General features: G+C 36.0%; 5 protein-coding genes across 10 annotated transcripts; 1 reads left to right on the top strand and 4 right to left on the bottom strand.

Annotated features, from left to right (window-relative positions):
• Positions 1-1,447: 1,447 nt before the first annotated feature.
• Positions 1,448-3,982, bottom strand: LOC110229556 (B3 domain-containing protein REM14). Of its 2 annotated transcripts, XM_021030101.1 has the most exons (7): positions 3,817-3,973; positions 3,396-3,675; positions 3,199-3,299; positions 2,801-3,113; positions 2,589-2,710; positions 2,050-2,502; positions 1,448-1,971 (listed from the first exon to the last, which is right to left on the bottom strand). In XM_021030101.1, exons 1-7 carry the CDS (start codon positions 3,868-3,870, stop codon positions 1,714-1,716), a joined length of 1,581 nt encoding a protein of 526 aa, XP_020885760.1. In that variant the 5' UTR covers positions 3,871-3,973; the 3' UTR covers positions 1,448-1,713. The 2 variants fall into 2 exon arrangements, with proteins under 2 accessions (XP_020885760.1, XP_020885759.1); XM_021030100.1 differs by having other exon boundaries at positions 1,448-2,502; positions 3,817-3,982.
• A 160-nt stretch (positions 3,983-4,142) lies between these two features.
• LOC9316671 (B3 domain-containing protein REM13) lies at positions 4,143-10,769 on the bottom strand. Of its 3 annotated transcripts, XM_021030094.1 has the most exons (14): positions 10,042-10,769; positions 9,708-9,954; positions 9,551-9,625; positions 9,346-9,473; positions 8,640-9,146; positions 8,196-8,556; positions 7,991-8,112; positions 6,998-7,504; positions 6,456-6,920; positions 5,877-6,356; positions 5,424-5,795; positions 5,167-5,325; positions 4,705-5,076; positions 4,143-4,608 (listed from the first exon to the last, which is right to left on the bottom strand). In XM_021030094.1, the coding sequence occupies exons 1-14, from the start codon at positions 10,099-10,101 to the stop codon at positions 4,342-4,344; spliced, it is 4,122 nt and encodes a 1,373-aa protein (XP_020885753.1). In that variant the 5' UTR covers positions 10,102-10,769; the 3' UTR covers positions 4,143-4,341. The 3 variants fall into 3 exon arrangements, with proteins under 3 accessions (XP_020885753.1, XP_020885755.1, XP_020885756.1); XM_021030096.1 differs by lacking the exon at positions 10,042-10,769 and having other exon boundaries at positions 9,704-9,795; XM_021030097.1 differs by lacking the exons at positions 8,640-9,146; positions 9,346-9,473; positions 9,551-9,625; positions 9,708-9,954; positions 10,042-10,769 and adding an exon at positions 7,738-7,799 and having other exon boundaries at positions 8,196-8,287.
• Positions 10,220-11,995, top strand: LOC9316672 (B3 domain-containing protein At2g24670). Its single transcript, XM_021027858.1, is given in 4 exon segments — positions 10,220-10,225; positions 11,126-11,229; positions 11,231-11,290; positions 11,292-11,995. Coding segments are annotated over 4 exon segments (759 nt in total). The 3' UTR covers positions 11,881-11,995.
• A 119-nt stretch (positions 11,996-12,114) lies between these two features.
• On the bottom strand, positions 12,115-15,624 carry LOC9314843 (B3 domain-containing protein REM12). Of its 2 annotated transcripts, XM_021030099.1 has the most exons (7): positions 15,111-15,621; positions 14,725-14,790; positions 14,499-14,620; positions 13,667-14,053; positions 13,134-13,571; positions 12,603-13,040; positions 12,115-12,507 (listed from the first exon to the last, which is right to left on the bottom strand). In XM_021030099.1, exons 1-7 carry the CDS (start codon positions 15,199-15,201, stop codon positions 12,259-12,261), a joined length of 1,791 nt encoding a protein of 596 aa, XP_020885758.1. In that variant the 5' UTR covers positions 15,202-15,621; the 3' UTR covers positions 12,115-12,258. The 2 variants fall into 2 exon arrangements, with proteins under 2 accessions (XP_020885758.1, XP_020885757.1); XM_021030098.1 differs by having other exon boundaries at positions 12,603-13,571; positions 15,111-15,624.
• Positions 15,625-15,673: 49 nt separating this feature from the next.
• LOC110229557 (B3 domain-containing protein REM12-like) lies at positions 15,674-19,680 on the bottom strand. 2 transcript variants are annotated; one of them, XM_021030103.1, is made up of 8 exons: positions 18,856-19,680; positions 18,607-18,672; positions 18,372-18,493; positions 17,693-18,100; positions 17,320-17,599; positions 16,603-16,760; positions 16,077-16,508; positions 15,674-16,020 (listed from the first exon to the last, which is right to left on the bottom strand). In XM_021030103.1, exons 1-8 carry the CDS (start codon positions 18,944-18,946, stop codon positions 15,772-15,774), a joined length of 1,806 nt encoding a protein of 601 aa, XP_020885762.1. In that variant the 5' UTR covers positions 18,947-19,680; the 3' UTR covers positions 15,674-15,771. The 2 variants fall into 2 exon arrangements, with proteins under 2 accessions (XP_020885762.1, XP_020885761.1); XM_021030102.1 differs by lacking the exons at positions 17,320-17,599; positions 17,693-18,100; positions 18,372-18,493; positions 18,607-18,672; positions 18,856-19,680 and adding an exon at positions 17,136-17,210 and having other exon boundaries at positions 16,603-17,040.
• Positions 19,681-22,090: the final 2,410 nt, after the last annotated feature.

Raw genomic sequence — 22,090 nt, forward strand, 5'->3', positions numbered from 1 at the left:
AATATGTCTCCTTGAATTCAACTCGGACGGTGAACCGTTGACTGATATTTCATACCAGCACGCATTCCACCTTGATTCTCTGATTAGATGGGTTAGGGAATGCTCTATTTCCAAAATTAATTTCTAAATTAGAGAACAAAATTGGAATAGTTGGTTATTAATGTAACTTTCAAGAAATTTTTAAGCCAACTATATGTTTATTTACTTTCACTTTTTAATAGTTTTTTAACCACAAAAATGGTTGACTCAAAAAATATATTGAATTAAAATAAATAACTAGCAATAATTGATAAGGTATTTATAAGAAAAGTTTAAAGAAAAACTTTATTCGATTGCAATGAGTCTATGACCAACAAATAAAGTTGAGAAATTAAACGAAAATTAACTTGACATAATTTAAAATAAAGCTTATATAAGAAAACATATATAATTTAAAACTAAAAGTATAAATTAAAATAAATCTAAAAATAAAATTATTAATGTAATGATACATAAATCTTTAATAATTCAACGATGAAAAGAGAAATAAAAATACTACAATTATAATTGACAATAAATTAGAATGATTTTTTCTTTTTTTAATTCAAGGATATCCTTTTAATTATATACTTTAATTAGTTGACACATATCACGATCATATTAAAATTACTAACTCTTAAAAATCAAACAATATAATAAGATTTTATATTCTAGTTATATTATTTTTCAGTAGAATTAGGTTCATAGTTCACTATACTAACCAAAACATTTTTGATAAAAAAAAGAAACTTTGACTTCTTTTAAGAAAAAAATATTAACAATTTAATTTTCTTTTTACTATAGAAACAATTTTTTTTTTGTAGGCACTATAGAAACAAATTTTTTTACTTATGATTTAAATTTTCTTTTTAATATATATTCCAAAGAATAGTGAATGTAAATTTTTTTGTCGATTAGTATTTTAATTTATTATTTTATTTTATATTCATTAAAAAAAATATTAGTTATAATCCTTTTTTGGTAAGTGAATATTAATTGTAATCCTTTTATTATTGAATTTGTAATTTAGTGTCTAATTTTGTTTTTATTTATATAATTTGTTTTTTACACATGTCAAAATCTGATCTATAGATTTTAAAGCGTGTCAAAATCATATGGGTTAATAATTTTGAAAACCAAGCTTTCTATAATAAAATATATAAATAATCGAATAAAAAATATGTAAATTTGTTAAATTTTGACCAAATATGCTTAGGTTGTCGTCTTGTCGACAATTGATTAAAATAATAAATTTTCTTAAAAATTTAATCAGGTGAAAATGTATAAGTTCTCAACATTTTATACTAAGGAAAATTATTTTTACCGAAGCAAAGCAAACTTAATCCACATGACAAATTTTGTAGGATGATCATATTTAAAGGAAGCTAAAAGAAGGCAACTTGAGTAATGAAGATCAAAGAGGGATCAAGAGGAGAAAGGAGATGTCTCTAAGAGGAAAAACAAAAACATTCTACAATAGTAATGTAATGTAACCTTTCTAAAGCCAAACTAACATTCACAACTTCCACACCATAAGGCCAATGATCTCAGTCGGATCATACAACATACTTAGAAAAACATACTATAATTGGATGGACCTCAAGAGTTAAGCCAACCATTAGTTAAATCTTACCAAAGAAAAGAGTCAAACATTGATTCATTTCAATATTAAACTCATATACGGTTTCATTTGGTTCATAGCTTCACCTTGGAGCAGAATTTCAGGATACAACTTGTGTCTTCTTCCCAAATCAGCTCTAACATGATGGATTCGTTTGCCTTCACACAGTTAGCTTGGATGAATCCTTGCCAGCCTCCTGCCATTCTTAATCTTTTACTTTTGTAGTCCACCAACCGCAGAGTGGTTAACCACTTCGTACCATGTTTATCCAACAGAGTCATTTTAGTGTCTTCGTTGATGCCATTCATCCTCGTGAAAGGAATCGGAAGACGCTGAAACAAAGATTCACACAAAAGATTCACATTTGATAAACTGTTAAAAAGAAAATGGCCTGGAGTGATGAAACTAACCAGTACAGAACGTAGGATGTTGTAAGGTGTAAGAGTTAATGTCACAAATCGGTTTTCGGATGGTGAAGATGAAGCTTTCCACATCAAGTTACCCTTCTTTTCCTTTCTTCTTGAGATTTTCTCGTCGTGGCTCTCTTCATTGCTTTCTTGATCTGTCGAAAGAGACTCTACTTCATTAGCTTCTGAGCACTCATCTTCTTCTTTTGGCTCGTTGGTGAGCAAACGTAGAACAAGATTTCCTCCTTTTTTTATCAGTTTGAAAGTTATGATACTTCCAGCTCTAAGTCCATTGGCACGACAGAAACTACTCCATCCTCGTTTGATTAAAGAAGTTCCGCATGATTTCTTTTGTTTCAAATCTAAAGTCCATGATTTGCCCTTTTCGTTCATCAAAATCATCTTTCCACATCTTTTGTCTAGACCATTTTCCCTCATAAAACGCCTTGGAAGATACTGGAACAATAATACAACATAAGTTTAATCTATTTCAGACACTAGAATGATAGCTTCTTTTGGGGTTCAAATGAAGAGTAAAATACCAGTGTGTCATAGCGTAGAGACGAAGGCGCGACATTAGCCACAAAACAAGAGGGATCTAGTGAAGAAGACTCTGCCTCTCTTGTTACATTCTTCTTCACTGTCTCCTTCCTTTGAATCATCTCTGAAAAAGAAAAAAATAAATCCATATGAGCACATTTCTTGAATGTCAAGTTTCATGGGCAAAGTAAGAGAAAGAAAGAACATAGCTCACCAAGATTGCTTCCTGCATCGCTTTCCGGTTCTGCGGAAAGAGACGCATCATGAGCTTCTTCTTCTGACTCATTGGGTAACAAACGTAGAACAAGAGTTCCTCCTCTTTGGATCAGTTTGAAAGTGTAGATATCTCCAGCTCTAAGTCCATTGGCATCACAAAAACTCACCCACCCTCCTTTAACATAAACCGTTCCGCATGATGGCTTTTGTCTCAATTTTAACTTCCATGATCTGCCCTTTTCATTCATCAGAACAATCTCTCCAGATCCAGTGACTACACCATTTTCTCTCACAAAAGGCCTTGGAAGATGCTGAAAAATTCATTACAATAACAACATGAAATTCAGACCCTATAATGATAGTTTCTTTTAGGGTTCAAATTTAAGAGTAGAATACCATTGAGTCATAACTTAGACTCGAAGGCGCGACTTTAGCCACAAAACAAGAGCGACCTAGTGAAGAAGTCTCTGCTTCTCCATTTGGATTCTTCTTCTTCTCTGAAATGAAGTGAATCTACTTATATGAACACATTTCTTGAATATCAATCACAGAGACAGAGTTAGCGAGAGAGAGAGAGACAGAACACAACTCACCGAGATTGGTCTCTTCGTCTAAACACGAACCATATTGAATCTCACAACAACTAGGTCCTAATAGTGTCACATGGAAAGACAAGTCACTCTCTTGTCTGAAAATGACAATGTCACCGATTCGAAGATCATGTGCTAAAGCAAACTCTTTCCAACCGTCAGTGAGTCTCTGTCCATCTATCTTCACTTTCCAAGTTATCTTCGACGCATCTGATCTTAGCTCTGCCATCTTCTGGTCATCTCTTCCTTCTATATGCTTCAAGAAGAAGACTACAGGAATTGTCTGAAGCAAGGCAACAAACAAACACAAAACCAGACCAATTTTTCTCAATTAGCTTCTCAGAGGGACAGTGACAGAGAAAGAAGAAGGGAAAGAGAGAGAGAGAGAGAGAGAGAGAGAGAGAGAGAGAGAGAGAGAGAGTACCAAGTGGCTGTGAAAGCCAGGAAGAAGAGGCTTGAAGAAATGTTGATTCGCCATTCTCAAAATCTTGAGAAGTCCTAAATCTCACAGAGTCTACTTTAGAGTTTCTTGGAGTATATTGGTGTTCTTGGAACTCGGAGAGCCTTTAAAACCATTGATACTCAAGAAGATGACTATTTTTAGGTGAAAGTCATTAATTAAACGGTCTGGTTCGGTTCAGGAGTTTCAGAATTTCTATGTTTTGGTTCGGAATTTTTTTTTTTACTAAATTAGACCGAAAGTAAAGTTCTGCTCGGTTTAGTTTTAATAGGATAATTTCGGTTTGGTTCAAGATAAAATATTGGTGTCAAATTGGAACCAAAAACCAAATTCGGACACATTTCATGGAAACAACAACAGATGATATATATAGCCTAAGAATTTAAGGAACTAATGGACAAATCTAAACGTTTCTCACAATTCTATTCTTTTTTACATAAGCCAACTATACTTATACGCCTAGGCCTAATTTTTACATGTCATCTATTCCTAATTAACATGTTTGTATATAGTCTCCGGAGAAGAGAACTTAAGTACCGGTGTTGTATCTTGTTCATTAACAAACTCCAAAGTAAAAGAATGTCCTAACTTCACGCCATTAGCCTCACAAAAGCCTTCCCAACCATTTCCCAAAGCGACAGTTCCATCTCTCGACAACAGATATCCCGGCCATTCGACTTTGTTTTCACCCAAAAGCGTTATCTTCCCAAGTTTGTTACTGATGCCATTAGCCTTCATGAATTGACTTGGAAGAATCTGCAAAAGATTTCAACAAACACATCTCTCATTACTAATATAATTCAAGACAAAAACTAACTCAAATCGGAAACAAGCATAGTTTGATGAAGTTACCAGTTTACAGGCTTTGACATCTTCAGGTGTAAGTGCTAATGTCACGAATCGGTTTTCGATTGTTTGGGATGAATCTCTACTTTTAGGTTCTGAGGAAATGGACTCTTCCTTGTTAGATTTTGAACTGCTAAACTTTGTACGTAACAAACTGAGTATTGGAGTTGTGTCTTCCCATATCAACTCCATCCTAAAGGAATCGCCTAGCTTTAAGTCATTTGTTTCAGCGAACTCTTTCCAACCATTTCCCAAACTCATTGTTCCCTTGTTGTCACGTTTAACCGTTGTCAGCCACTTTGTACCATCTCTATCCAACAGATATAAAGTTCCAGGCTTGTTAATATTGTTCTCCCTTGCAAATTGCGCTGTAAGGATCTGGAAAACAAATTGATACACTCTTGTTATGTGATAGAAATAGTAAGAGGAAAAGAGTCCTCTGAATCAAGAGTTGTTTTATAAACTTACCAGCCTATTTTTTCCGACACATGAAGGTGTAATTGTAAATGTTACAAATTGTTTTTGGCTCGATGGAGTTAAATCTTTCCCTCTCAGACGATTCCTCTTTCTAACCACTGACATGCTCTCCTCTTTGTTGTTTTCCTTCATGAATTGAGTAGGAGGAATCTGCAAAAGATTTAAACCAACACATCTCTCATTCAGTTATAATTTCAAGACAAAAACTATCTCACCTCTTAAAAGCAAGAGTAGTTTGATGAAGTTACCAGTTTACAGGATTTAACATCTTCAGGTGTGAGTGCTGGTGTCACGAATCGGTTTTTGATTATTGGGGATGAATCTCTGCTTTTAGGTTCTGAAGAAATTGACTCTTTCTTGTTAGCTTTTGAACTGCTAAACTCAGTACGTAACAAACTGAGCATAGGAATTGTGCCTTCCCATACTAACTTCATCATAAAGGATTCACCTAACTTAATGTCATTTGCTTCAGCAAATTCTTTCCAACCTTTTCCCAAACTCATTGTTCCTCTCTTATCTTGTTGAAGGTTTATCAGCGACTTTGTACCATCTCTATCCAACAGATATATCGTTCCAGGCTTGTTAATATTGTTCTCCCTTGCAAATTGTGCTGAAAGAATCTGGAAAAAAAAATATGAAACGAGAATAAAATTAATAACCTCTTGTTGTGATAAAACCCGTAAGTTGTTTGATAAACTTACAAGTCTATCTCTTTTGACAGAGGAAGGTGTAATTGTTAATGTCACAACGTGTTTTTGGCTTGATGGAGTTACATCTGTCTCTCTCAGATGATTTCTTTCTCTATCCACTGATCTGCTCTCCTCTTTGTTGTTTTTCTCTTTGATGTTCACGTCTTTGCTGACTTTTGTACAGATGCTAGGTTCTATGGGAAGAGACTTTTTCTGGTTTGTTCCTCCTGCTTCTCTGTCAATGCTACATTCTGCAGGACACAAGCTGAGCACAGGAGTTTGGTCTTCCCAAATCAACTTTAGCGTGAAGGAGTCACCTGTCTTTAAGCCATTGTCTTTAACAAAATCTTTCCAGCCGCTTCCCAAAGACATGGATCCATTTGTTTTGTCAAATAACAAATTCGTCTGCTGCTTTATACCGTCTTTTCCCAACAGAGTAATCTTCCCAGGCTTGTTGATGTCATTCTCCCTCGTGAATATTTTTGAAAGACGCTGTCGAAGATTTCAGTGTTAAGCAAAAAACTTAGTCAAAACCAATTGAAATACAATAAACTAAGCACCCCTGAAACAAGAGTCATTTGATAAACTTACCAATATATTCTTTTTGACACTGAAAGGTGTAATTGTCAGTGTCACATATTGTTTTTGGGTTGATGGAGTTGAATCTCTCCATTTCGGATGATTTTTCTTTCTCTCCCATGACCTGCTCTCATCTTTGTTATTCTCATTGTTGTTAATCTTGTCTCTGTTGCTAGTATCTATGAAATGAGATTGTTTCTCGATAGCTTTTGAAAAATCTTCTTGCTCTGTGTCACTGTTCGATGCTACACAGCACAAACTAAGCACAGGAGTTGTTTCTTCCCATATCAACTTGAGCATGAAGACCGTCTCTAAGCTGTTAGCTTTAACAAAATCTTTCCAACCCTTTCCCAAAAACATTGTTCCTTTACTGTCCAGTAGAAGATTTGTCAACCACCTTCTACCATATTTATCCAAAAGAAATATCTCACCAGGCTTGTTAATGCCATTCTCCCTAACGAACGGTGCCGGAAGACTCTGTAGATATTTGAACAGAAGCCGAATAAACATGCGTCAAAACTAATAGAATCAAGAGTTGTTTCTGATAAACTTACCAATCTTCCAATCCTAGCATAATCCGGTGGAAGTGTAAATGTTACAAATCGCTTATGACATGGCGAATATGATGAATGAGGTGAACCTCTTGGTTTCAGACTATACTTCTTTTTTTCTTTCTCCATCAATGACTCTAATGTGCTGCACTCGTCTTTACTGCCCTCCCATGTTATGTTCTCTTCCTCACTGCTAAGTTTTGTGGCAACAGATTCTCTCCTGCTAGCTTCTGAACAGTATCTTTGCCTTCCATCATTGATCGATTTTGTAGGACGGAAACTGAGCACCAGCGTTTCCCCGTTTCCCACTAGTTTAAACATAAAGAAACCTCCTGCTTTTTGTCCGTTTTCATCACAGAAATTTCTCCAACCTTGGCTTATATAAAAAGTATCAGATGATTCGTTGAACTTTAGATCCAATTCCCAAGATCTTTCCCCTCCATCTCTTAAAACAATCTTGTGGCATTTTCTTGTAAGACCATTTGAGCTTGTAAAATGTGGTGGAAGATACTGCAAGCACCAGATTAACACAAGACTCAGATTAGTTTACTTAGGGGACACTTTGTATATCGCTTGGACAAAAAAAGGTTAAGGCACTTTCAGCATTTCCTCATGACTCTTTGTTTAGTTTCATGACTAACCAACTTAACAATAATATAGCAAACGTGAACATACACTTTCGTTAGTTACATGATTCTATATGCATGAAAGTAGGGGTAGTAGGCAATTAGAGAATATCGAACCTGAATTCCGGCAAGGTTTCTCCTACGAAAGTAAACAACAATGAACCAAATCCAACTTGAAGCTAAAATACATACAGTTACGTAAGATATTTTATCAAACTGAACCAAAACAAAATTGAAGGTAACTTTTGATTTTGCTTCAACAATTTTTCTGCCAAACCAAACTAGACTACACTAAAATGCTCAACCCTATAAACAACCATTCATTTAGTAATATTAGTATGAGGTTTTGGTCAATGCAAGAATAAAGTACCAGTGTATCTGTGCGTAGATTCGAAGCAGTGACAAGAGCCACAAAACATGATTTGTCTGATAAAGAAGAACCTGCTTCTTCTTCTAAACTGTTCATCTTTGCTTTCTTCTCTCTTGGATGCTCTGTATCAGAGAAACATCCCACAGGTTAAAACCGTGGATACTTTTATAATAATACAATTGAATACAAGAGAATTGAAAGTTACCTATGTCATCCTCATCATCATGATCAACATCACCATTGTTTGATGAAAAGTCTACTTTAGTATCCATGAAAAGAGACCGTTTCTCGATAGCTTTTGAAAATTCTTCTTGCTCTCTGTCACTGTTAGATTCTGCATAGCACAAACTAAGTACAGGAGTTGTTTCCTCCCATTTCAACTTGAGGGTGAAGCCTGTCTCTAAGCTGTTTGCTTTAACAAAATCTTTCCAACCCTTTCCCAAAGACATTGTCCCTTTACTGTCCAGTAGAAGATTTGTCAACCACTTTCTACCATGTTTATCCAAAAGACATATCTCCCCAGGCTTGTTGATGCCATTCTCCCTAACGAACGGCGCTGAAAGACTCTGTAGATATTTGAACAGAAGCCGATTAAATATGCGTCAAAACTAATAAGCACAGAATCACGATTTGTTTTTGATAAACTTACCAATCTTCCAATTCTAGCATAATCCGGTGGAAGTGTAAATGTTACGAATTGTTTATGACTTGGCGAATATGATGAATATGGTGAACCTCTTCGTTTTGCACTATACTTCTTTTTTTCTATATCCATCAATGAGTCCAACGAGCTGCATTCGTCTTTACTGTCCTCCCTTGCAATGTTCTCTTCCTCACTGTTAAGTTTTGTGGCAACAGATTCTTTCCTGCTAGCTTCTGAACAGTATATTTGCCTTCCATCATTGATAGATTCTGTAGGACGGAAACTGAGCACAAGCTTTTCCCCGTTTCCCACTAGTTTAAACATAAAGAAATCTCCTGCTTTTTGTCCGTTTTCATCACAGAAATTTCTCCAACCTCGGCTTATATAAAAAGTATGAGACGATTCATCGAACCTCAGATCCAATACCCATGATCTTTCCCCTCCATCTGTTAAAACAATCTCGCTGTTTTTTCTTGTAAGACCATTTGAGCTTGTGAAATGTAGTGGAAGATACTGCAGGCACCAGATTAACACAAGACTCAGATTAATTTACTTAGGGACCGCTTTCTATATCACAGGCAATTTCAGAATTTCAAAACTGAAGTTAACTTTTGATTTTGCTTCAACAGTTTTTCTTCCAAACCAAAGTAGACTACAATATGCAAAATCAATTAGTATGATATTGAAGTCAATGCAGGAGTAAAGTAAATACCAGTGTATCTATCGTTAGATTCAAAGCTGTGATAAGGGCCACAAAACAAGAGTTGTCTGCTGATGAAGAAGAAGAAACTGCTTCTGCTTCTCCACTGTTCGTCTTCGCTTTCTTCTCTCTGGGAACCTCTGTATCAAAAACATCACATATGTAAAAACTCAGATACTGTTACTTGGACTCAGCATTCGAGAGAAGTGACACTTACCTTCATTATCACAAACATCTCCATTGTTTGATGAAAAGTCTACTTGATGCAAACGCTTTCTCAACAAATGTTTACCTAATTTAGCAAATTAACACTTCTTTGAAACATTGATCTCCAAACACAGAATCAGAATTCAGAACAAGACTTACTTACTTACCCTCATTGTCTTGAATCTCAGAGTAATTAGGTCCTAAATTAGAAACATGGAACACCAAATCTCCAACATATCTAAAAACGACAACATCGCCGATACGAAAATCATTAGCCACCACAAAATCTTCCCAGCCGTCAGTGATTCTCCGATCAGACATCTTCACTTTCCAGGTTCTGTCCGAAACGTCCGATTTCAGCTCCGCGAAACTTGTTCCTTCAATATACTTTAAGAAGAAGTCTTCAGGAATCATCTACATCAACAACAACACAAAAACAAAGATGAAACAAAAGAAAATCTCTGAATAAAAAACAAAAAGAGAAGAAGAAGAGATAGTTACGAAGTGCGTGAGGAAGCTAGGAACAAGTGTGTGGAAGAATTGCGGATAAAATGTCGCCATTGTTCAAGAAGCTCACTTCAAGAGAAGAAAGAAACAAACAAACAAACCCTAGAAATTTTCCTTTTTAAGTAACAATTTTTTTTCTGTTTTCTGTTTTTGAGCACAAATTGGTAAATAAATGCATGTTTGTCGAAACTAACACAGAGACGCTTTATGATTGTTGTGTGGAAGAATTGGAATCTCCGATAATTTCTGTCTCGCTCCGTTGTCGTTTCCCGGCCAAATCGTAGAAGCTTCCCCCCATCTCTCAGAAGATAGAATGGGCCTGAGTAAATAACAGATGGGCTTGATTTGGGGCTATACTTGTGGAGACAACAGAAGGTAGCAACTAGGCCTGCGGTTTTTGTTCAAACCGATCGATTGGTCCGAACCGAACCGGTTTTTTGGTTTTGGTTTGAAGATTGGTTTAGCAATCGGTTCAATTCAGCATGTTTTTGAATCATATTTGGTTTAAGGTCGGTTCATAAACAATGATATACCAAAATTAAACCAAAATACATATAAATCCAAACAGACTTTACCCCATTTAACCGGTTTTTCCGATTTTAACCAAGAAAACCCAAAAAAATTCGTTCAATTTGGTAGAAACTCATTAACCGAAAACCGACCTGATTATCTATTCGGCCACTTTCAATAGTATTCCTGATAACTAGTTCGGTTCGGTTTTGGTTAACCGAACTCGCAGGACTAAGAGCAACAATATATTACAGAAAGCAAAAAAAGAGTAACTTTCACATAATAATTTCCAAAATATATTTCAGAACTTTTTTAAAATACAAAATTATTAGTAAATATGTTTTCTCTATTACAACTAACTAAATTATGGCTCCCAAATCCTAATCAATCAAGAAAACACTCTAGTTACAAATTAAAAGAACAAGATAACTTTGAAAACAACTCCATACACTAAATCCTAATAGAAGAAAGACGACGAGTAATCTCTCTATCTCCGTATATATACACATAATCTATCTTTTTCAGTTTTTCTATTAGAACAAAAAAAAAAGAAAAAAAAGAAATATAGAACAATGATGTTCAAAGAGAGGTGTCTAAAGACGATGTCGAGTGTGCAGGCACATTAGTGATTATGAGTAGCTCAAAGCCAACGTCGGAGGAGTATAACAGACTTAATACTTCGAAGAAACAAAAGCTCGACGATTACTACTCCTTCTTCTACCGTCATGGAGAGCCCATATTCACGACCGCGCATTAAGAGAATCTCCATCCAAACGCACTAGAAACAGACGTGATGTCCCTCCTATGTCTCCTCCCATGAAACAACCAAAATCTAAGAAGGCAAAACGCAGTTCGGAAGCTTCTTCTTCCAAGACAAGAGAACCGACGCTAGGGTGGCTTATCAGGTTGATGAGAAGAAAGAACGGTAGAGAGCACGAAGACAATTCGAAGAAGATCATAGATAAAGAATTAACCGCAACCGATGTCCATCCAAACAACAATCGTCTCTCAATACCTCTCAGCAACATTGTGGAATTGGAATTCTTGAACCACGAGGAAAAAAGGGCCATAGAAGAAGATGCCAATAAGGTTAACAAAGAAGGAGTAGACGCGATACTCGTGACTTCTGATCTAAGAGAATTTCAGGTGAATTTGAGGTTGTGGGACATGAGAGGCAGTCTTCAATACAATTTGGTTACAGGGTGGAATCAAGTGGTTGAAGATTGCCGTCTAAAGAAAAATAGAAATAATCGCCTCTGGTCTTTCCACTCCAATGATAAACTCTATTTCGATCTCGTTCCTCTCTCCGTTAGTGATCAATGATAAAACTATTGATGACTTGCCTGACAAGTAAGCTTGGGTGTTTTTTATTTTAAAGGTAGTTTCTAGGATTTTTTTTTCAATTGTTGATGAAATTTTTAGTTTTTTTTTTTAATGTGTGGTGTCTTTGTTTTGGATTTTTTTGTTAAGAATCTTTTGCATTGTATGCTTATTTAGATTTTCAATTTTTCAATCAACTCTGTTAACTTTATTTCAGTTCATAATTAGGTGTCATTCTAGGAGAAACTCATTATAGATAGTTTATAGAATAACAAAATCACAAGCTCATAATCATATTTAAACTTAACAAACAAAAAGGCCTTTACTTTTAAAGGAAGGCTTGTGAACTTTACATGCTTATAGTTAAAAACTTTTTTTTTGTTACTCTACGGAGTTGGACCAGAACTTAAACACAGGAGTTGTGTCTTGTTCATCAATATATTCCAAAGTGAATGACTCCCCTGTCTTAACGCCATTAGCTTCACAGAAACCCTTCCAACCAGATCCCAGAGCCACAATTCCATTTTTTGACAGTAGATATGCAAACCACTTCGTTCTGTTTTGACCCACCAAAGTTATCTTCCCGAGCTTGTTAATGCCATTAGCTTTCATGAATTGACTTGGAAGAATCTGCAAAAGATTTGAATAAACACACTTCGTAACAAATTAGAATCAAGACAGAAACTGACCCCTCTTTGAAACAAGAGTGGTATGATGGAACTTACTAGTTTACAGGCGCTGACATCTTCTGGTGTGAGTGTTAATGTCACATATCGATTTTGGATTGCTGAAGAAGAGTCTCTCCTCTCCTCTCTGTTGCTAGTGGCTTTCTTCTTCTTGTTTTCTTTGCTAGGTTCTGCAGAAATCGACTCTTTCTCGCTATCTTTAGAACACTCTCCTTGCTGGCTTCTATCACTTGTGGACTCTGTACTGAGCAAACTGAGCATAGGAGTTCCCTTCTCCAAAATTGCCTCCAACGTGAACAATTCGCCGGTTTTTAAGCCGTTTTCTATGGCGAACTCTTTCCAGCCCTTTCCGAGACACATTATTCCTTTGTTTTCCCGTAGAAGACTTGCCTCCAACTTTGTACCATCTTTGCTAACCAGAGTTATTATCCCAGGTTCGTCCAAGCCATTTTCTCTTGTGAATGACAATGGAAGATACTGGAACATAAATGAACGGATAACATACTTAATAGGAGTGCAAGAGATGAAACTAAAGTATCCTGTGAAATAAGGGTTGATTGATGAACTCACCTGTCTACCTTTTCTGAGGCTGTCATGTGAAAGTGATAATGTCACAAACTGGTTTTGGCTTGCTGGAAATGAATCTCTCCTCACGTCTCTGTTGTTCATGGCTTTCCTGGTTTTGTTTCCTCTGCTAGGTACTGCAGAAATTAACTCTTTCTTGCTATCTTTTGAGCACTCTCCTTGCTGGCTTCTATCACTTGTGGACTGTATACTGACCAAACTGAGCATATGAGTTCCGTTCTCCAAAACTGCCTCCAATGTGAAAGATTTGCTGCTCTTTAAGCCGTTTGCTATAACGAAATCTTTCCATCCCTTTCCGAGAAACATCTTTCCTGTTTTTTCCCGTCGAAGATTTGCCTTCCTTTTTGTACCATCTTTGTCAACCAGAGTTATTATCCCAGGTTTGTCCAAGCCATTATCTCTTGCAAATGACAGTGGAAGATGCTGAAACATAATTGAAAAGATAACATGCTTAATAAGAAGAGTGCAAGACATTAAACTAATGTACCCTCTAAAACAAGATTTGTTGATGAACTCACCCGTGTACCTGTTCTGAGGTTGTCATGTGAAAGTGATAATGTTACAAACCGGTTTTGGCTTGGTGAAGTTGAATCTATACATTTCAGATGCTTCTTCTTTCTCTCCAGCTCCATACAGTTTTCTTTGTTGTTCTTGATAGATTCAGTGGAACAGAAACTGAGCACTGGAGTTTCCCTGTTTCCAACTAATCTGAAAACAAAGACGCCGCCAGCTTTCTTATCGTTTTCATCACAGAAACTTCTCCAACCTCGGCTTATGTAGAAAGTATCAGATGATTTGTTGAACTTCAGCTCCAATGCCCATGATCTTTCCCTTTCATCTGTTACAACAATCTCACGGCATTTCCTTTCAAGACCAATTAAAGCTGTTAAATCTTGTGGAAGATACTGCAACAAAAGGGTTCAGGCATATTCAGCACAAAACTAAACAAACGTGAGAAAACACTTTCTCTAGTCTCAGGATTATACATGAAATAAGCAAAATCAAACCAGACCAAACAGAACCGAAATGAAATTTTGTTTCTACTTCAGTATACACACCAATGTAAACCAAACTAGAGTTAAAATATAAATTTGAGAAAATACATACATACAGTTACCTAAGTAGATGTTTGATCAAACTGAACCAGAACCATATTGAAGTTAACCTTTTGATTTTATTTCAACAAGTTCTCTCCCAAACTAAACCACAATAGGATCTAAACCATGTACACAACTTTAGAAACAGCATTTCATTGAGTTAGAGATTAGAGCACAATTTGCAACAATTGTTAGCATATATTTTGGTATAGTGAGTGATTAAACCACAGTATGCAATAAAAAGTTTAAGCACCAGAGCATCTTTGTGTAGATTCGAAGCCGTGACAAGGGCCACAAAACAAGAGTTGTCTGACAAAGAAGCATCAGCTTCTGTTTCTGTATTGCTCCTTTTCACTTTCTTCTTTCTCCCAAGTTCTGTATCAGTAAAAAAGAACAAATATGTTAAACCTCTGATTACAAACTCACAAAACCAAGTAATCTTGGACACTACATCAAAAACAGAACAGAACTGAAGTTACCATGATCATCACCACCATCTTCTTCTGTTCTTGGGTGGTGCTGATGCTTCTTCCTCGAAATGTAACCTACTTTTAAACATGTAGGACTAAGACAGGTATTTGTATAGACTATAGATATACACAAGCAAGACAAAACACTATCTTTTTTCTTGCAAGTTCTGTATCAATAAAAAAACCAAATTTTTCTGATACTTTTAGTCGAAAGTGTTCTCAAAACAACTTCACAAAACCAAGAAATCTTGGACAATACAACAAAAGAAAAATTCACTCATTTCCGAAACCCTAACCAGAGAAATCCCTTAAATTGCTTTCCAATCACACTCTCCACTAACATAAAAACTTCATTTTTGCAGTTTGGTCATCGACAAAAACAGAACCAAACTCACCGGTCTTGTCCTGATCATTGTTGCTGCCTCGAGCTGGTAAGTCTCGAATCTCACAGCGGCTAGGTCCTAAATCTGACGAATTTAAAACCATCTCTCAAACCCACTTTCCACAGTGCGTCATCTTCGAGAACAAATCGGCAACCCAAGAAAACAGAAACCCTAGAAATTGCTGTCTTAGGTGAAAAAGACTTTTCCTTTTTTTGAGGGCAGAGAGAAAAAAACACAACTTTTTGTTCTTCTTCTCAGAAATTGAGTTTTAGTGTTAGCAATTTTAAGAAAATTCGAAAACTCGGCGCGTATCCTTAGTAATGAACAGTTCAATTTGATTGATGATTGGGGAATTTGATCGAGCAAATTAAATATTTTTATATCCGGATGTGAAGTTGAACCGTATAAAGAATTTGGGTTTTCGGTTTATTTGGTTTGGCCTGGTTTAGTTCCTTAAAACAGATCATTCAACTTCTGACAGATTTGCCTCCATTGAAACGAACTTGTGCACGTCCCAGAGCTTATAGAATAACAAAATCACAAGTTCATAAAAAATAAAAATAAAAAATAAAATAAAAAAAATCACAAGTTCATAATCATATAGCCATTATAACATACATACTGTTTTTAACTTAACAAACAAAAAAGGGTTTTAATTAAAACTTTTTGGTCTTTACTCTACGGAGTTGGAACAGAATTTAAGCACAGGAGTTGTGTCTTGTTCATCAATGTATTCCAAAGTGGATGACTCTCCTGTCTTAACGCCATTAGCCTCACAGAAGCCCTTCCAACCAGATCCCAAAGCCAAAATTCCATCTTTTGACATTAGATATGCAAACCACTTCATTTTGTTTTGACCCAACAAAGTTATCATCCCTAGCTTGTTGATGCCATTAGCATTCATGAATTGACCTGGAAGAATCTGTAAAATATTTGAGTAAACATATCTTTGAAACAAGAGTCGTTTGATGAACTTACTAGTATACAGTCTCTGATATCTTCAGGTGTGAATGTCACAAATCGATTTTGGCTTGCTGAAGACGAGTCTCTCTTCTCCTCTCTCTTGCTCGTGGCTTTCCTCTTCTTGTTTCCTTTGCTAGGTACTGTAGAAATCGACTCTTTCTCGCTATCTTTTGCGCACTCTCCTTCCTGGCTTCTATATCTTGTGGACTGTGTACTGACCAAACTGAGCATAGGAATTCCATTCTCCAAAATTGCCTCCAGCGTGAACAATTCGCCACTCCTCAAGCCGTTAGACATAGCGAACTCTTTCCAGCCCTTTCCGAGACACATTATTCCTGTGTTTTCCCGTAGAAGATTTGCCTCCAACTTTGTACCATCATTGCCAACCAGAGTTATTATCCCAGGTTCGTCCAAGCCATTTTCTCTTGTGAACGACAATGGAAGATTCTGGAACATAAATGAACGGATAACATACTTAATATGAGTGCAAGAGATGAAACTAACATACCCTCTGAATCAAGGGGTTGATTGATGAACTCACCCGTCTACTATTTCTGAGGTTGTCATATGTAAGTCTTAATGTCACGAATGGGTTCCGGCTTGCTGGATACGAGTCTCTCCTCACGTCTCTGTTGATTATGGCTTTCCTGGTCTCTTTTCCACTGCTATGTTCAACAAAAATCGACTCTTTCTCGCTATGTTTTGAGTACTCTCCTTGCTGGCTTCTATCACTTCTGGACTGTGTACTGAACAAACCGAGCATAGGAGTTCCGTTCTCCAAAATTGCCTCCAACGTGAACGATTCACCACTCTTCAAGCCGTTGGACATAGCAAACTCTTTCCAGCCCTTTCCGAGACACATTCCTCCTGTGTTTCTCCGTAGAAGACTTGCCTCCATCTTTGTACCATCATTGCCAACCAGAGTTATAATCCTAAGTTCGTCCAAGCCATTTTCTCTTGTGAACGACAATGGAAGATTCTGGAAAACATAAATGAACGAATAACATACTTAATATGAGTGCAAGAGAAGAAACTAACGTACCGTCTGAAACAAGGGTTGATTGATGAACTCACTCGTCTACTATTTCTGAGGTTGTCATATGTAAGTCTTAATGTCACGAATGGGTTCTGGCTTGCTGGAAATGAGTCTCTCTGATGCGGTCATCTTATATCACTCTCCTCACGTCTCTGTTGTTCATTGATTTCCTGGTCTCTTTTCCACTGCTATGTTCTGCAGAGATTGTCGCTTTCTCGCTATGTTTTGAGCACTCTCCTTGCTTGCTTCTATCACTTGTGGACTGTGTACTGACCAAACTGAACATAGGAGTTCCGTTCTCCAAAATTGCTTCCAACATGAACGATTCGCCGCTTTTTAAGCCGTTTGCGATAGCGAAATCTTTCCAGCCTTTTCTGATACACATCATTCCTCTTTTTTCCCGTAGAAGATTTGCCTCCCACTTTGTACCATCTTTGCCAATCAAAGTTATCATCCCAGGTTTGTCCAAGCCATTATCTCTTGCAAATGACAATGGAAGATGCTGAAATATAATTGAACAGATAACATACTTAATATGAGGGTAAGAGATAAAACTAAGAAACACTCTAAAACAAGGGTTGATTGATGAACTCACCCGTCTAAAAAATCTTAGGTTGCCATGAGTAAGTGTTAATGTCACAAACCGGTTTTGGCTTGGTGAAGTTGAATCTCTACATCTCATACGCTTCTTCTTGCTCTTCAGCTCCATACAATTGTCTTTGTTGTTCTTGTCTCCGTGTATTCCCTCGTTGATAGCTTCAGCGGAACAGAAACTGAGCACCGGAGTTTCCCAGTTTCCAACTAATTCAAAAACAAAAACGCTTCCTGCTTTTTTACCGATTTCATCACAGAAACTTGTCCAACCTTGGCTTATGTAGAAAGTATTAAATGATTTGTTGAAACGTAGATCCAATGCCCATGATCTTTCCCTTTCATCTGTTACAACAATCTCACGACAGTTTCTTTTAAGACCAATTACTCTTGTTAAATCTTGTGGAAGATACTGCAACAAAAGGGTTCAGGCATTTTCAGCACAAAACTTTGTTCAGCAAATGTGAGAGAACACTTTCTTCAGTCTCGTGATATATACACAGCAGGCAAATAGGCCAAAACAAACCAATCCAAATGAAATCAAACTAGACTAAACAGAATCAAAATGTGTTTTACTTTGATTCATAGTAACTTTGAGAAGCCACATTGAAGTTAACATTAGAAACAAAGTGCCCAACTTTAGTTCATTGATTAAAGCACAATATGCAAAAAAAAACAAGCACCAGAGCATCGTTGTGTAGATTCGAAGCTGTGACAAGGGCAACAAAACAAGAGTGGTCTGATGAAGAAGCCTCAGATTCTGTTTCAGTATTGCTCCTCTTCATTTTCTTCTTTCTCACATGTTCTGAATCAGTAAAAAAACCAAACTTTTAAACCCTCTAATACTTTTATTTCAAACTGTTCTTGAAACCAAGTACTAATGGACACTACAACAAGATAGTTTAAAATCTAACTCACCGGTGTATTCCTCATAATCACCTTCTTCTGTACTTAGACGCTGATGCTTCTTCCTCGAAATATCACCTGCGATTAAACATGTAGGACTAAGATTAGACACACACAAGACAAAAATTTCATCAACGGTGCTAAATTTCACTCATTTCCATACCCAGAATCATACAAATCCCTTAAATTGCTTTCCAATCAGAGTTTCCTCTAACATAAAAACTTCATTTTTGCAGTTTAGATCGTCTAAACAAAACTCACCGGTCTTGTTCTGATCATTGTTGCTGCTTGGAGCTGGTAAGTCTCGATTCTCACAGCAATTAGGTCCTAACTCTGAAAAATTTAAGACCATCTCTCAAACCCACTTTCCACAGTGCGTAAGCTTCGAGAAGAATCGGAAACCCTAGAAATTGCTGTCTCAGGTGAAAAAGACTCTTCGTTTTTTTTTGAGGGCAGAGAAAAAAACACAACTTTTGTTCTTCTTCTCAGGGATTTGAGTCTTAGTGATAGCAATTTACAAGTTTTGGAAAATTCGAAAACTCGGCGCGTTTGTCTTTGTCAATTGTTTATCGGATGAGAAGTTGAACCGGTTAAAGCTTTTGGGTTGTCGGTTTATTCGGTTTGGCCTGGGTTTAGTTTTTTTTTTTTTTTTTTAAATAAAACATTTCATTAATTAAATCATCCCAAATAGACATTTTTTAAAAAAGATATGTATAAGATCATTCAAATGGATTAAAACTTTTTAGCGGTACGAAATACTGAAAAAATGTAAAAGAGTATGGTAAACGAAAAGGGTACTAGACTAGTGAGAACGATAAATATTACTACAATTTATAAGATTATTAGTATGATTAGTGTGAATGTCAATTAGGATCACAGTCATGCCCGATATGACCTTTAAAAATATTGGGATCAAGTATAGATATATAAATTCGAAAAAATCGGATTTTTTGAACTTAGTCTGCTTAGACTATATTGATTTTCAAGTTTAGTTCGGCTAGATTCGGGATAGTCCAAAAAAAAGAAAAATGGGAATTTTGATTATATAGATATTTATGGTGTCGTGGCAGATTTAACTAGCCGCACTTTACTAGGAGCACACAATGGTTGGTTCCTCTCAGAATATATAATTGCTAGTTTAAGATAGATAATATCTTATTAGAGAAAGAAATGTTGTACATTGCGACGATAGCTACTATTTTATGCTTGATTTCGACCATTATTATATTTGTATGATCGACTTACTCACAGAACCAACCATGTTCACTGTTATAATCATATATGGTGAATTCACTATCATAAATCTCTAATTTTTAGTTTATTTATATTTAGTTTTGGTGTTTTTAATGGTTTAATTGAAACAAATAAAAAACAAAAAAAATTGTACAAAACTCGTAGAAATATGTTGGATAGTCTTTGATTGATTGATTGTTTCCCCTCCTTGTAAATGTTAATGATAATGAAAACTTGTTATTTTCAAAATTATGGTGGAAACTATATTAATCAATTTTTACTACACCTAATAATGATTCACAAAAATTGTGAAAATAGGTAAATATAGTTGGTCAACGTTAAATTATGACTTATGTGCATTTAACCATGTCATTTTTTTTTTTTTTGAATTTTGTTACATATTATTACCTTTCTAAAATACAATATGGATATACGTGTAACCGACGTTTAGGCGTTGTTGGGTGACTTATGATACATGTATTTTTAATGGTAGAAAAAATACATTTGTATAAGACGATTAAATGACTTATGCTTATGTGCTATACATTTTTTAAGTTTTCTAAATAAAAAATGTTTTTTGATTCTTCTTTTGTAAAAAGTAATATTAAAACTACATCGTTTGTGAAATTTCTACACAAAAAAAAAATGAGAAATACAAATGTTTGACCATTATGTTTAATAAGTGATATAGTTTTCTTTTGAACTTTGAAAAAAAAAAAATCATCCATGCCATTTTGCTATTTATTTGGGTTAATTCATAATAGTAAATTTTCAACATTCCACTAATTTTTTTTTATCATTGTCTACTACAAAAATTATGATTATATATACTCTGCATAGATAGCCGTATATACTTTCAGACATAGTCCGTCGTCTAGTTAACGCCTAGCATAATTTAAAACATTAGTTATGATTGAAGAGATTATATTTAGCCGAGAAGATTCTAGTAAATTTGTATTTAGAAAGTTTACTTATATAAAAAAAAAAAAAATTGGGTTAGTTTTTAAATGACAAAAACTTAATCACTTTCTAATATTTTACCCATCCTTCGGGAAGTGGGTTCCATTGAGTGCTATTGTCTCTCCGTCGGTTATGTGTTTGCTGATTTTGATTGATAGTGTTATTGCTGATTTCGGTCCATAGTGTTTTGTATTCCATGCATTGAGCCGTATACCTTGAATCAAGGAGCTTCTGCGTGAGGCTTCGCCAAATATTAGCCGAGTATGGACATTTCAAAAAGAGATGGTTCCGTGTTTCCACTGGTTACGGACAAAAGGAACAAGCCACAGAAGCACCAGTGTTCCAACAACAAATTCGGTCTCCCGTCGATAATCTGTTATGAATTGTGAGCCATGCAATGAATGAGTATTTGGGTGTGCGTGAGTGAACCATATACCCTTATACCATTCCTTTATTGGCTGCGCTTCTTGAGTTAATAATTGCCATGTAGCTTGCGAACTGAATTTGGGCTTGAATTTGTCTTCTTTATGTCTCCATAAAACCACATCCTCCCCGATCAATGAACCTCTTTGACGTTGTAAAACGATCACTTCTTCCATATCATTCAAATAATCCACTCTATGATTTTGGCGTCTTTGTGTTGCCAACACACTTTCCACTTTCAAATGGATGTGTACCATAAGCCTCGGCTGCCCTGTGATCCTGTGATGTCAAGTAGTCTACCCAGCGGTGACCATCTATCAAACCAGAATGATGTGGATGCTCCACTATAGACTTCTACTTTATTCAGTGAAGCCGCTAGCTCTCTGTATTTCAATAATTTTTTCAATGTCCATGAGCCAAGAGATGAAATTTCTTTAATCGACCACACAGATCCTTAGCGTATTAAATACATCCGAACCCAGTTGACCCATAATGAAGAGTGGGCAGATAAAATTTGCCAAAGTAGTTTCACACTACTCACCTTATTCGCCTCAGATATTGATCTTAACCCCAAACCTCCCTCTTCCTTTGCTTTGCAAACATCTTTCTTTTATGAGATTTACGATACGTGAAAATCGTAAATTCTTCCACTTCTCTCGTGGTTAATATCAGATACATATCGATAATGCATTATCGTAGTATCCATCGTCCAAAGGTGATCCACAATGTTGCAGCTTCCTACTGATAAACCCAAAACAGTGACTCCAGCTCGATCCAAATGGAAATTAAGGACCCTCATAGTCACCACCATTTAGAATCAAGACATAAACCAACCCATCTTTGAAACAAGAGTTGTTTTATGACTGAGCTTTACCAGATG

The sequence above is a fragment of the Arabidopsis lyrata genome (assembly GCF_000004255.2).
Source record: "Arabidopsis lyrata subsp. lyrata unplaced genomic scaffold ARALYscaffold_4, whole genome shotgun sequence".
Classification (NCBI taxonomy): Eukaryota; Viridiplantae; Streptophyta; class Magnoliopsida; order Brassicales; family Brassicaceae; genus Arabidopsis; species Arabidopsis lyrata.